We start from the raw sequence: 14,831 nt of genomic DNA on the forward strand, positions 1-14,831 counted from the left end.
TGTCACATTAAATGGCCAACCTCTCTTTGTGTCATCCTCAACCGCTGTTTCCTTCACCAAGCTACACTGACTTTATCCACATTTTTCTGTTTTCATCTGAAGGTGCCCCTGAAGGCATATATAAAATATTCATTCACTGCATCTATGGGAAGTGACTTTTTGGAACGGATTCTCGATGAATCTTTACATTTATTAGTGAATATTTTATAAACTATTGTTGTGATCGGAAAATAAAGAGCAACTTTGAGTACTGTATTCTAAAGCTGTGGAAAAGCTCTTTATTTGGTATATTTTTCTTGTGCATATCGCTATCCACTTCCTGTTTCAGGGACTAGAAGCAGGATGATCCTGAAACTAGAGTTATAAAGATGTAACCCGGGCACACCCTCCCTCTCAACAGCTTTATGTTTGATGCCAATTGTTATAGGGATGGTCTAGGTCTTAGCACTTTGTTTGAACAAGATGAATCTCTTCAAGTGGAGATGCTGCTTCAGAGACAGTCCTGAGGCATAGCCTAACTCTGTGGTTCTCCAAGTGTGGTCCTTGGACCAGCACAGTCAGCATCACCTGGGAACTCATTAGAAAGGCGAATCCTCAGGCCCTTCCCAGACCTACTAAATCAGAATCTCTGGGGAGGGGCCCAGAAATCTGTGTTTTAGCAAACTCACCAGATGGTTCTGAAGCATGCTAAAGCTTGAGAACCGCTGGCTTAATTTTCTGGTGTTCACGCCTCGACCATTGTTTTATCTTCTGGTGTGTATGAGCTCTGGCATGGCACAGCTGGCTCCAAGTATGTGCCACCATAGGAAGTGTAAGGACAGTGATTTGTCACCAACTCAAGGGAGTCGCGTGGGGAAGAGGTGTGATTAGGAAGGTCAAGAATCCACCTTCTTCCCCTCCCACAGTCTGAGAAATACTTGTTCCGGGACAAAGGGATAGTATATTGTGATGGGAAAGGTGTTGACTTAACACTAGTGAGACCTGGGTGCAAATCCCAGCTCTTCTGCTTAGCTTCAGACACACAGCCAAGTTTGCCTGACCACTTTAGCTTCTGTTTCCCCATCTTCAAAACGAAGACTCAGTAAAACTGCATATAATGCGATAAGTGGAGTTAACCTGCTTAAAGCGTGGGGTCACGTTATTGCAGGATTAAGGAAATGACCCCCGCCAACCTCCAACACCCGCCAGCCTGGAATTCTCAGCTGGTAGTGCTGCTCCCGCCTGTCCCTGTCGTGGCTGTGGTCTGGCGCCACCTAGTGGTGGTTGGCTGCTCTAGCTTATTTGTCAATGAGGGTGATTCTGGGTCCTGCACTTGATTGAAACTTTCAGGACATAGGCCGTGATTCCAGGAATTTCCAGGTTCATTGGTTTCTGTTTCATTGGCTAGATCTGGAGTGATTCAGATGGGAGGATACCTTCTCTCTGCCTCCCTGCTTCTCAAGATGAGTTTTCTTGCTGTTTTCTGCCTGGCCTCACTGTCACTCCATGTGTCTGCGGTAGAAGATGGGGGTCAGTCACCAGTCACGTTATAGCCGCTTGGGTGCCATCGCAGGGGAATTTTACAGAATTGTCAAGACAAAGAGATACAACGTAGGTAAAGTGCCCAGTACATAGAAAGTGCTTTAAGAAATGAAAATGCCCTTCTCCGTTCCCTGGTAGGAAGAGAGAAACTGGAATCCACGTGGGGGTGTGCACTCAGCAAGCATTAAATAGTGCGGGCGGGCTCATGGCACAATGGAACAAGCACGCACGTCAGCGTCAGACAGCCTGGCTTCCAACCTGCCCACTTACTGCCTGGGCTAGCCTCTCTGAGCCTTGGAATTTATGAAATGGAGATGATAACTTTTAACCTGTAAGTATGGTGTTTTTATGAAGAGAAGAGGAAACCCAGAGAGCTGGGAGCAACCCTGGGTGTCATTTCCAGTGATTCCCAAGAGTAAGCAATTCCTGCATCTTTGCAGTGCTCCGTGATGTTGACACGTGACAGGTTGTATTTCTGCCTAATTCTTGGGTGAACCCTTTCCGTGCTGGCTGAATCCTAGAGTAGGTGACACGGAGTGGTTTGTGAAACATCTCTGTGAAAGGCATGTGGCAGGTGTGGACAGAAAGAGGGTTAATGATGCAGTGATATGTGTGGCAGTGTTTTCAGACACCTTTAAAACTTCTTTTAGTATATGAAAGTTCTAAATATAGTACTTGAAACACAGAAGGCAATCAACAGATGTTCGTTTTTTCTCTCACTCTGACAAAATGCAAACTAAATATGGGTGTTGGAGCCAGTTTCTAAATGCAGGGTGTCTTTTAAAACTTTAGTGAAAACTGGAGTTTGAGTCCTTCGGAGCAGAGGAAGGTCCCACCTTCTCAGGACTGTGGCGGTGTCTTAAATATTTTTTCTTTTTTTGGTAATAAAGGAAATGCAGATGCAACCTCTGAGCCCTCCCCTGGCCTCTGGGGTCTGGACATGGGACTCCTCAGCTCTGGGGCCTGGCAGCAAAAGGATTTGTCTAGGAAGTTCCCTGGAGGTCCAGTGGTTAGGTCTTGGCGCTTTCGCTGCCGAGGGCCTGGGTTCGATGCCTAGTCGGGGAACTAAGATCCCACAAGCCGCGTGGCCAAAAAGAAAAAAGAGGATTTGCCTAGCCAGTGGGCACTTTTTAAAATGATGATCAAAGTGATACCTGTTCATTATCAAAAGTTTGGGGATGTGTAGGAGAGTATAAAGAAGCAAACAACTAGCGAACATTCCCCCCACACCACCCCACATCCTACAGATACCTACCATGTATGTCTCCTCAGAGGCACTGTCATTCTTGGACAGATTTCCTTTCCAGTCTTTTTTTCTTTGAATTTCTTCTTTACATAGTTGAATCTTACTTTTTTTTTTTTTTAACTTTTCACATTATTACGTAAGAGTTTTCTTTTAAAAATTAAGAAGAAAGTATTGTTTCTCAGATTAGATACATAATTCCAGAGAAATTTAATCTAGAAATGTATGAAGCAGAAATTTCTCTCATACCATCTTCCAGTGTACTAAATACTAGAAAAAAATTTTAAATATTGAAAAGTATAAAGTGGTAAGTGAAATTTCCCTTTAATACAACCTGACAGTGCTATATAAGATAAGTTTTAAAAAGAAAATTATAAAATAGGAAGTGAAATTTCCCTGTAACACCATCAGCCAGTGCTCACCACTATTAGTTTTAATATGCAGTCTTCCAGTTTTTTTTTCATATCAGTGGTGTGTGTGTATGGGTATAGGTTACTGAAATGGAATTATACTATAAATATAGTTATCTAGCTTGCTTTTTTCACTTACTAATGTAATTTGAGTATCCTTCTATAGTATAAGCATTTTCGAATACCAATGAAACACTTATTTGACTGGTATTTTAAATGACTACATATTACATTTAAATGTGTTTTGTTTTATGTGGTCATTTCTCTAAGGCTGCCAATTTGGATCTAAGTAAACGTTTATTCACATTTCTGATTCTTTCCCTAAGCTAAGTCCCAGACAGCCCAATTGAGTCAGAGATAAACATTTTAAAGTTTCCTCTCCAGGGTGAGTTAATCGTTTTACACTATCCTCTATAGCTTACAGAAATATGCACTGACAGCCATCACAAATGAATATGACTGTTTAAAAAAATCTTTGTTATCATAAGTGGGAAAAGCTCGTTTACTTTGTGTTTCTTACAGTGCTGGAGGGTTCGACACTTTTGTTGCACGTGTGATGATTTTCCTCTATGATTTTTGGAACAGAGGTGATCTACCCTCTGTTAAATCAAAAAGCTAATTCCTGCTTCGATTCTTTAGAACTTCCCTGACCCTGTTCCGGGAACCAGAGCGGGGCGTTCTCCACGCCTTGCCTCAGAAGCCTCACCTCTCTCTAGGAAGTCCTGTGCGTTTCCAGACGGCCTCCTTGCTCCCTCTAGTGGCCTCCTCAGTAGCTGCAACCTCGCTTCCCTTCCTCTCATCAGAACCAGGTCATCCCAGTGGGACGTCCCAGAAGGGAGCAGCAGAGCAACGGCGCTGCACGGACTTGCAGCCAGACGGTGTGGGGATTGTTTTCCTCTTAGGGTGGGCTGTTTGTGTCCTTGTCGCCTTGGCTGCCAGGGAGGGACTGGAAGCAGGACATAAGCTCTCACCGCGAGCCTGGCAGGGACACAAGGTAGAAAGGATACTCTAGTTAGTTTTCATTTTCCTTTCTAAAACTGAGCCCTGTGGAATCTTTTTATAGAGGGGAAATTTGTAAGTCAGTAAAGTAATTAAGTTTAACTTCCATGGCTGTCACAGGGTTCTGTTAGTGAACCCTGAAATCACTGAGCTGTAGGTACTCATTCTTGTTATCCTAGTTTAGTTGGGAAATGCTTGTGAAGGTTCTAGAATGAGAACTTCCTAGAACAACTTTGAGGTAAGGACAGGAGGGAAACTTTGGAGAACTAAAGACTTTTAACGTATGCCTCATTGCCATTCACACTCTCTCACTCCATTCAAGTTTGTTTCAGGCAATAAAAATAATATACATAATCATTGCAGAAAAAAAATAATAACATCACCATTTCCTTTACTCAGAGATAATGACTGTGTATGAGCATATAAGTGTGTATGTATATCCATGTCTGTGTACACACACACACACACACACACACACACACAGACACACAGATGTTTTTAACCCCATTTTGCAGTATTTTAAATATTTCTCCACTAAATATTTTTGGAAAACAATCTTTTTTTTTTTTTCCTCTTCACTCTCCTCTTCCTGTCAGAAACACATTCTTTAATATGGCTTCGTAATAGTACATAATTTATCTGATAAGAATTAGATATTTGGTTGACACTCATTTCTAAAAAAATTTACTTATTTAATTTATTTTATTTTTGGCTGCGTTGGGTCTTTGTTGCTGCACACGAGCTTCCTCTAGTTGCTGCAAGCGGGGGCTACTCTTCCTTGCAGTGTGCGGGCTTCTCATTGCGGTGGCTTCTCTTGTTCTGGAGCATGGGCTCTAGGCACGCGGGCTTCAGTAGTTGTGGCACATGGGGTCAGTAGTTGTAGCTTGTGGGCTCTAGAGTGCAGGCTCAGTAGCTGTGCTGCACGGGCTTAGTTGCTCCATGGCATGTGGGAATCTTCCTGGACCCATCTTCCTCGAACCTGTGTCCCCTGCACTGGCAGGCAGATTCTTAACCACTGCACCACCAGGGAAGCCCGACACTCATTTTTTTGTAAGCTGTTATAAATGATGCTGTGATGAAGATCCTTTAAACAATTTGATTATTTCCTTGGGATAAATTCCTGCAGTAGAATTTTTGGGTCACAATAATCCAAACTTTCTAAATTCTGTTGAAATTTGATATTAAATTTGTCTTAAAAAGCTTGTTTCAGTTTCTGCTTTTCCTTGCAGAGTGGAGACTGTCAGTCTGTCAATGTCATTACTAACACTGTCATTCTTTTTAGCCTTTGCTAATTGGATAAACAAAGCTTGGTATACCATTTTAGTTTGCAGTTATAAAAAAATATGAGAAAAGTTAAGGATTCTTTTATATTCATTGGTCATTCATACTACTTTTGTCATTTCCCCCCATTCTTTGCCCAGTCTTAAAATATTGGACTGTTAATTGAGTAATTTGCATATTGGGGTTAAGTTCTGTTTGTCATATAGTACAGGTGCTTTTTCTAGCGTGTCGTTTGCCTTTTGGTTTATAGTGTTTCACCTAAAGAAGCTGTGTGTGCGCAGTTTAAAAACGACAAGAAAAAAAAAAGCTACAAGAAAGTACCATAGGAAATAACCCTTATTTACGTACCACCCAGAATGCACAAACATTTATCTGTTGTCATTTTGGCTTATTTTTAATAAAGGAAGAAGAATATTACAGATAAATTGGAATCATGTTGGTTCCCCCTCCCGTCCCATTTCCCCCTTCCCCAGGGCAGGTACTATTATGAATTGAGTGTATGGATCCTTCCAATCCCAGCCTTTATACTATTACCTCATATACAAGTATCAATAGGCAATATATAGGACTAGTTTTTGTGTGTATGTAACTGACATACACACTGTCTCTCATAATAATGCATCGTTGAACAGTTTTCCTCATTTGCATATGAGGATTTTCAGTTCAATTCATAATGATACATACAGACCTAGTTCATTCATTTTGAATGCTGTTTAGTATCGCATCCATTGAATATAACTCTAAATTCTTCCTCAACGTATTTATCAATTTTTCCATATTGGTGAACACTGAAGATACTCTGGGTTTCTCAGTTTTCATTTCAGCCCTGCAGTGAACATCCATACATGCACCTCCTTCTGCACACTGGGGGAGCTTCTCAAGGAGTGTCCCTAGCAGTGTGTTGTGGGTAATGTCAATTTTCAGGTCAACTGGCTCTTGCCAATTCTTCCCAAAGTGGTCAAGCCAATCGACATTCCCACCAGCAGTGTGAAAGGGTCCCTCTCTTGTCTCACAACTTCGCCAAGACAGGGAGTTATCAGACTTGGTGAGTTCTGCCCATCTAGGGATGAGTTATCTTCTCATTGTGGTTTTAATTTGCATGCACTGATTGGTGGTGGAATTGAACATCTTTTTCAATGGTTGTTGCCTAGAGTTTAACAGGTTTTGTAATAGGGAAGAACCTTTGTATTCTATTACAAGTTAATCCTTAAAGGCATGTTGCCTTTAAGCTTAAAGTATACATAATGGCCCATCTCTGGGAACCCTGGCTCCCAGGTAATGCGCATTAAGCTGAAATACCTTTGTTTAGCTCACAGGAAGCATCCTTTGTTTAGCTCACAGGCCCACCCGTGAATGGCTGCATCCCCCTCTGGAGGCTGACTGGAACCAGGAAATGTTCGGCTTTACTCCCTCCCCTTTAGTATAAAAGAGCCTGAATTCTAACTCAGGCACGGTGGTTCTTTGAAATAGAAGTTTACCATCTTCTTGGTCTACTGGCTTCCCGAATAAAGTCGCTATTCCTTGCCCCAACGGCTCGTCTCTCCATTTATTGGCCTGTCGTGGGGCAAGCAGTACTAGCTTGGATTCGATAACAGTTTTCTCTTCTCTACACCTTCCTTTGATCTTTTTCCCCATTGGGTTGCTTGTCTTTTTCTTAGGATTATTAATATTCTTTGTATGTTTTAGATACTAATGCCATGTTGTATGTTGTAGCCATCTTCTTATCCCTGACTTGCCTTTCCTTTTATTCCATTTATTGCCCTTCCCTTGGTTAGACTGCTACCAAGACCTCTTGGTCTGAGGCTGAGTTGAAATTACAGTTACGTCCTCAGGGGATGTAGCACATGCTCAGAGCATTAAAACGTTCTAGAGGAACCCATCAGAGGGTTGGGGAGACATTGAGATAACAGTAAATCTGGCAGCAACTAACACCCCGCAAAGGGTCTGACGAGGTCAGGAGAAGGTCAGGGCCTTCCTGTTAAGCTTAGTATAGAGGCAGGCAAGTGGATGGTCAGTGCATGGAAATCCTTACCGTGCTAAAGTCAAAGACAGTTGCCTGTATTTTCTTGTAACAGCTTTTGTTTTTCGCACTGAGGTCTTTAGTCCATCTGGAGTTTTTTGCTTTTGTAGTTTCATTTATTTCTTTTTGTGGCTTTTCCCCTACATTGATGCTTTCAGAGTCCTCTCTGAGCTCCGATGAGTCTTCATCAGCAACCTCTCCCTCGTTACCTTGTGCTCTTTGCCTGCTCTGGGGCGTCACAGGCAAGGACACCCATTGTGTAGGGAGGGGACTTCTCTGTGTCTCAAGCACCATCAATATTTTCGACATCGGTGATTTTGGTTTCAGGTGACTTTAGGCCTAAGGAGCTTGATTCCACTAGTGTTTAGAATTCATTCAGGTTTTGAAACTTCCACGGAGTCTGTTGGGTGTGATCTGTGCGTGGCCCTGCAGGTATTCTCAGATCTTGGGTTGCTGCTGAATACGGATCCAGGGTCTCCCAAAAAGATGCTTCCGCTTACCTCGAACAGGTGGCCCATTGTGTTTTTCCATAAGGGATCCAAGGAATTGGTACAGTGTGCTATTCTTGTCAGTGTCCTGGCTCTATGGAAACTAAAGGTACATCTAAGGAGTCAAGGTGCTTTGAATTTTTCCCAGTCCCACCCACCCCATTGAGATCAAGAGAAAATAGGAAAAATCATCATCTTTTCAACAGTGTGTGTTTTCTGTCGTTCAGATGAAAAAAGATGTGAAAGTAAGGAAGATAAGAGCTGACCGATTTATAGGAATTTCCCGATAGGTTGTCACCAGCATCCCCTGGAGAATATGTCAAAGGTGATGATGACCAATGTCTGTGGGAAACGGCAGCGTCACAGGAGACTGTAGCCTGGTATCCCCACATGTGGATGCCTCTGCCATCTTGTCACCCAGTGTCTTGCTGGCTTCTTTCTCAGCAGAGAGGGGGTGCGAGAAGTGGGTGTGGGATGATTCCCAAGTCAGTCTGCCAGGCAGCAATCACCAGGGGACCCTGTCTTCTGGCCTGAGTCTACCTGTTACCAAGGACCACGGCAGCTTTCAGGAACCAGAAACTTTTATCGATAATTGGCATTTTTTGCATTATTATTTTGTATTATTATTATTATTTCTGCTTTAAAAGATTTTGCCTTTCTTTTCTCTTTTTTCACTGCATATTAACATTTTCTGTTTACCCTGCCTTTGTGTTTTTTCCTTAGGCCGGAAGCTGAGAGGAAAAGCCTTTTATTTTGTCAATGGCAAAGTGTTTTGTGAGGAAGACTTCCTGGTGAGTTTGTCACCCAAGCTTCCCCTCCTTTCAGTCCTGCCCTGAGTCAGGCAGGGAGCGTGCAGAGAAGCTGGGCTAAGCAGAAGAAGGTGGTTTCTCTCTGTGGTCCCTAGTGCTGTCTGGAAGCTGCACTGCTGGAGAAAGGTGTCCTGACTTTCCTTCTGCAGAAGCATGGGGTGGCCCACGTTCCCAGGAAAATGACAAACTGCAGAGCTTTGTGCTTTTCGGGGACTTGGGGGTTGCGCAGCGTGTCCTCTTGTGCTTTGCCTATTTCTGCCTTCTCCACCCAGCTCTTAACTCTCACTCTGGGACCTGGGCCCCCTTACTTCTCATCCTGCCTGCCTCTCCCACGCACTGAAAGTCTGTCCATGTGCCAGTGACTCCCACGTCTGAACTCCGGCCACGTAGGCGCCTCTGAGGCCAGCTGTTCACAATCTCCCTGCCCATCAGACAGTCCCCAGGGTTGTCCCCAGCCCATCCGCCAGCCCCTCCCACTGTACTTGAGAGTCACCTGAAGCAGAAAAGTCCCCTTGCCTGGGAACTTATCTCTGAGAACCGTGTCCTAGGTTCCTCCTCTACCCCTCTGCTTTCCTATCTCTCCTAGAGTGTGGCCAAGCATTGGGCCTGGTACCACCGCGTCCTCCCCAGGCCTGTGTGGCTCGTGACGTCAGCATGGCCCCGCCGGCCCCTCACTGCTGTGCTGTGTCACTGCCCAGGCCCGGGATCCAGGGTTCAGAGCATGCGCAGGAGCTCTCTGTGGTCTGGGCAGCCTCCCATCTCACTCGCTCTGAGGCTTGCGGTTCTCTGCACGCCATGGCCCCATCCTGTGTGCCTTGGCTTGCACTGGGTCCCCTGCTTGGAATGTCTTCACCCTTCGTTTGCCCAGATCACCCGACGGGCTTCACGTTCCCCTGCCTCGCAGTGGCTCTCCCCTCCTGTGTGCTGCTGCCCCGGGCTTGCCAGTGGTCAGAGCACCGTGTGTCTGTTTACAAGTCTTTCCCTGACTTGACCGTAACTTCCTAGGGAGGGAGGAACGTGCTGCTTCACCTTTACACCTTCAGACCCTAACACAGTGCCAGGCATGGAGCGCTGACTGGTCAGTGGGACCACCAACGTGAGACCCAGAGCTGGCTCGGGGCCAGCTTCTCTGTGGATGTGTGGGTTGACTCATTATGACTCGTGTTTGCTGGCAACCGCCAAGCAAACCCAAGGAAATTGCTTCCTGCGTGCCCTCAGGAATCACTTCCTCCACACGTTCACTTCAGTCTCCGGCGCTATGTGTTTGATAGTCAGACGGTGGCACACCAGAGTTGACTGTCTCCCCGTTTCACATCTGATGGGCCAAGTGCCTGTCCTGCTCCTGGAGTCTCATGGGCTCTTGGTGGGCCAGGTGCCCACCCCTGGGCAAAGTCTTGGGTGCTGGACGACTGCGAGGCTCTGATTGGCCAGGTCTGAGCCAGTGCCTTGCCTTGGAACCCATGATGGGGTCAGCCCCACGGGAATCACAGGACCAGAGGATGGGGAATGGGGCTGGATCCCAAAAGAAAATAAAGAACTGTTACCCCTAGAATCAGGAGGAAGTGCTGGGCAGCAAAACCCCACACTATGTGGTGTAGTGTTGTAGAAAATTTCCCTTTTCTTTTCCACCTTCCTTTCCATTACATTTCCCTTATGAAGTTGTGTTTGCAATATTTAAGCTTCTAGTATCTTCCAGTGTGTAGTATCTAGTCTGTTTTCTGAGGTGAGTTCCTCGTTTCTTTCAAGACTAGAGCTGTGTGTGTGTGTGTGTGTGTGTGTGTGTGTGTGTGTGGTAAGGTAAGGTAAATAATATTTATCCAGTTTCTTTGAAGCTAATTGTAAAAGTCATTGGCTTTTAAACCAGACCCAGACTTGAATTTGAATCCCGTCCTTACCCCTTACAGGCTGTGTGACCATGAGAAGGTCAGTTAACCTTTCGGAGCTTCCCTTTGCTTCCATTTGAGAAACGATGTAATATATACCTTGAAGAATTGTGGGGTTTTTTTGTTGTTGTTTTTGTTTTTGTTTTTAAGAATTGTTTTGAAAATTAGAGTGATGGTCTCAAACTTGAGTGTGCATCAGAATCCCCTGAAGGGCTTGTGAAAACTCAGGATGGCTAGGCCCCACCCACTGAGTTTCCAGTTTAGTAGGTCTGGGGTGGAGCTGAAGAATTTGCGCATCTGACAAGTTTCCAGGTGATGCCAGGGAACTCCGTTTTGAGAACCACTGGGTGAGAGACTGACGCCTCTCTCTGCGCAGCCTCTTATGCAGAGCCTGGCGTGTCATGGGTGCCTGGGTGCAGCTGTTGAAGGCGAGTGGTATTAACATTTGTAATGGCTTTTGTGGCAGAGGATATTCCATGATTCATCACACTGTTGTCCACGGGGTCACGACAGATCCTGTGTAGAGTGACACATCTTTCTGAGAAATTCCTTGTGTTCCTCATGACTGGCGGGGAAGTAGCAAGATTCCTCTGCCCCGCCTGGGTTTAACTTTCTTTTCTCTTTCCACTGCAGTACTCTGGTTTCCAGCAGTCTGCTGACAGGTGTTTTCTTTGTGGACATCTGATCATGGACATGGTGAGTAGGGTCAGCCGAACAAGATAATAGCATGGTGGGAGGGGGAGGCATTCAGAGAAAAAAGAAATTAATAATTGAGGACAGTGTTTCCTACCTTGCTTTGTGGCTACATCTGGTTTTATAAAAGAAGACCCCATGCTTGCTTGCTTGCTGTAGTAGCACCCGCATTTGGCTTTTACTGGAATTAGCGTCCTTCGCCATCCAGTCCACATGATGTCATTTCTCCTGGCACTGTCTCCTTCGGGCTGTTCATGTCACATTGGCCTCCCTCTGATTTTCTGTGGTCCTTGTGGCGTCCCAGGTGAGATACCAAACGGAGCTGCAGAAATCTCAGCTACTTTGGAATTGGGTGTAGAACGTCAGATAACACAGTTGTTTTTCCCCCATGTTCTTCCCGGCTTGATCATTTCCTAAGATGAGGTCTGGGGGCCCGTTGTTAGTTCTGAGATAGCAAAACAGGAAGCAGGTTTTATCCCTTCCGTTCCTCGCTCAGCCATGGTTCTCTGAGCTTGTCCTGGGCCTCAGTGCCTTTATCTTTTGAGTGGGGAGACAGTTCTTCCTTCCTGGCCTCCTTTTAGGGTAAGGTTGTGAGGTTAATGAATACAGAGTTCTTATTTTCTCAGGGATCAAATTGCTCACCATTGGAGAACAGCCCTATCGAATTTCTTTAATATATTGGTCAGAGAAAATCGTTATATAACATTCTACTAGTTGAAAGAGTTAAATTCCTCTCTAAGCTGAGCCATTAATTCCATCATAGAGAAGGGAATTGCTAGTCATTGTTTTTGTTTGTTTGTTTGTTTGTTTACCTTTTTAATTGAGAAACAACTCAGAGGGTGCGCATCTTAAGTGTACAGCTGAATGAATTTTTATATATGTATATACCTATGTGTAAACACCACACAGATCAAGGTATAGAACGTTTCCAACATCCAGAAAGACCCTCTCCCACAAAGATACCCACTGTTCTGACCTCTATTGCCCCAGGCTGGTGCTGGAACTTCAAACAGGTGGATTCATATAGTATAGATTCCTTTGGGTCAGTCTTTTCTCACTTAGAAAAGTGTTTTTGAGATTCATCCATGTTGTTGTCTGGGTTGGTAGTTCATTTATTCTCATTGCTAAGTAGAATTCCATTGTATGGATATAGCACCCTTTATTTATCCATCCTCCTGAAGAGGGGGACTTGGGTGTTATCCAGTTTTTGGCAATTTATGAATAAGTTGCTCTTATGCATGTCTTTGGCGGACATAAACACTCATTTCTTCCGGTTTTATGCTGATAGGTATAAAACAGTGAACCAAAGCTGTCCCTGTTTGTGAACAGACGCTGTTGCCGTCCAGGCTCTGACACCGCACAGCACAGCCTGGCCCTGTGAGCGGTGTCCTGAGAAGCGGCTAAGGCCTTGCTAGGAATGCGGCCCTCCAGCCATTCCGCCAGGGGAGGCAGGCCCAAGCCACACGCCCTCACCCCTACCTTCCCCAAGTGCCTGCCCAACTCCACAGGGCTCCATTTCTTTAGCAGATTTTGTCCTTGATTTTAGAGCCCTTCTGACAAACCCACCACATATGAGGCCAACAGTGTCCAAATTTATGAACATGACTATACACTGCTCTTATCTGTGGGTATCCTAAGCCTTCTTTGGGCCTCAAGGTATTTCATTTATCTATTACTACATGACAAGCCACCCCAGAACTTAGTGGTTTAAAACAACAGTGATTTATTATTTATCATGATTCCATGGGTCAGGAATTAGGTCAAGGCGCTGCAGGGCGATTCTTCTGCTCCATGTGGCATTAGCTAGGGTCACTTACTCAGCTGTGTTCAGCTGATGGCACAAGATGATCTCTCACCCTCCAGGCCTCTCTCCCACGGCTACTAATCTTACTCAGTAGTCTAGCCTGGACTTCCTTTCAGCAAGAGAGAGGAAGTAGCAGCTGCCAATTTTCTTACATCCTTGACTTTAAAATCTCAGAACATCATTTCTTCCTCATTCTATTGATCAAAGAAAGTCACAAGGCCAATCCCAATTCAAGGGAAGCGGGGAACTGAATCTTGGAGACCATCTCTACCTCATGGGATAACATGAAGTCACACTCCTCTCAGACTTGAAAACTTTCAGCGAATGACTGGTAGTGACACTTATTTTTAAAAATAGAACCCTTAATTGCCACCAAGAATTATAATAATACAGAGAAAGTTTCCTTCAGTTACCATTCTTGGTTCTCCAGCAGAATTCAGTTGTGCAACTCTTGGTGTAAATTGTCCGTCTCTGCTCCATCTTTGTTAGTAGAGGGGAATACTCTGGGCTTGGAGGTTGGGCATTTTCCCACATGAAAAAATTTATTACACCTAGTCAGAATGCAGCAAAATGGTATCTTTATCCTACCATACTTCTGGCGCAGTGTGGGTTAAATTAATTTAAGGGTCTATTTCTGCCAAGACAGCATTAGTCTGGGGGCCAAATGCATTCCAAGGTCCAGATTGCCGAGGGGACTCTGAAGCCCAGCCAGTTGTTCTTCCTACTTTGGCAGCTTGAGGGGCCTGGAACATTAGTGAAATCCTAGAGGGGATGAGGAAGCTTGAAAGCTGAGCTTTCAGAGGCGAGCTGGGCTGGCATGACGTCCGCCCGGTGCCCCCCAGCTGCAGTGTGTGAGGTGCGGCATGGCCAGAGCACAGCATGGCTTTCCCACAGGACTTAGGATGCTCCGCCAAGGTTCTCGTTGGTCCCAAGTCCCCTCCTTCTGCCTGTCGGGAGGTTTTCTGTGTGGCCCCACTCAGGGATGCTCATGACCATTCCGTACACTTCTTGCCTACGGTGTTTCGGTGCAGGCTTGCTGGTGTTGATTCCATAGTTCTGTTGTTTGTGCTAAGTTTCATGGTGCAGGTAATCACAGAAATGAATCTGCTACTGAGTCATCAGAGATGCTTTCAACTGCAGGTTACAGAAAGCCCAGACTCAACTCAAACCAATGGTTCTCAAACTTTAGCATGCATCAGAATCACTCTATTAAAACACCCATTGCTGGAACAGGGCCCAAGAATGTGCATTGTAAACAAGTTCCCAAGGGTTGCTGATGCTGCAGGTGCAGGGACCATACTTTGAGAACCACTGACTTAATAGGAAAAAGTGTTTTATCTCACCTAAGAGGTTTGGAGGGAGGCAGTTCCATGGTGAGTTAATTTGGTGACTCACTGACACCACTGTAGACAGGACGTTCTTTCCCTCTCTTCTCTCTCCCACCCTCCGCATCTAGGCTCTGTTCTGGTTTCAGGATGGCCTCGTACAGTTCCAGGTATCAGTCACATCCAGATCAAATGATGCCGAGAGGAAGAAGGTGCATGGGGCTTTCTTCTCACTGTGTTTAAAAGCAGCAGCAGCAAAGAGGCTTTACTTGCAATTGGATTTGAGATAATCCGGGGCCGAGTCACGGGCTTCCGGATTATCGCGCTGCAGAGTCAAAGCTGCTTAGTAGGGGCA

At 45.1% G+C, this 14,831-nt stretch overlaps 1 protein-coding gene across 3 annotated transcripts in view; it reads left to right on the plus strand.

Moving 5' to 3' along the window:
- LIMD1 (LIM domain containing 1) overlaps positions 1-14,831 on the plus strand; it is a 73,233-nt gene that overhangs the window by 51,120 nt on the left and 7,282 nt on the right. For all 3 annotated transcript variants that reach the window (XR_010946975.1, XM_067754095.1, XM_067754096.1), the window contains 2 exons: positions 8,686-8,753; positions 11,288-11,350. Coding sequence is in view for 2 of the 3 variants with exons in the window: in XM_067754095.1 (XP_067610196.1) it covers positions 8,686-8,753; positions 11,288-11,350 (131 nt within the window). In the remaining variant the exon portion in view is untranslated. The remainder of the gene's footprint in view (positions 1-8,685; positions 8,754-11,287; positions 11,351-14,831) is intronic.

Source organism: Pseudorca crassidens, chromosome 10 (genome assembly GCF_039906515.1).
Source record: "Pseudorca crassidens isolate mPseCra1 chromosome 10, mPseCra1.hap1, whole genome shotgun sequence".
NCBI classification, from domain to species: Eukaryota; Metazoa; Chordata; class Mammalia; order Artiodactyla; family Delphinidae; genus Pseudorca; species Pseudorca crassidens.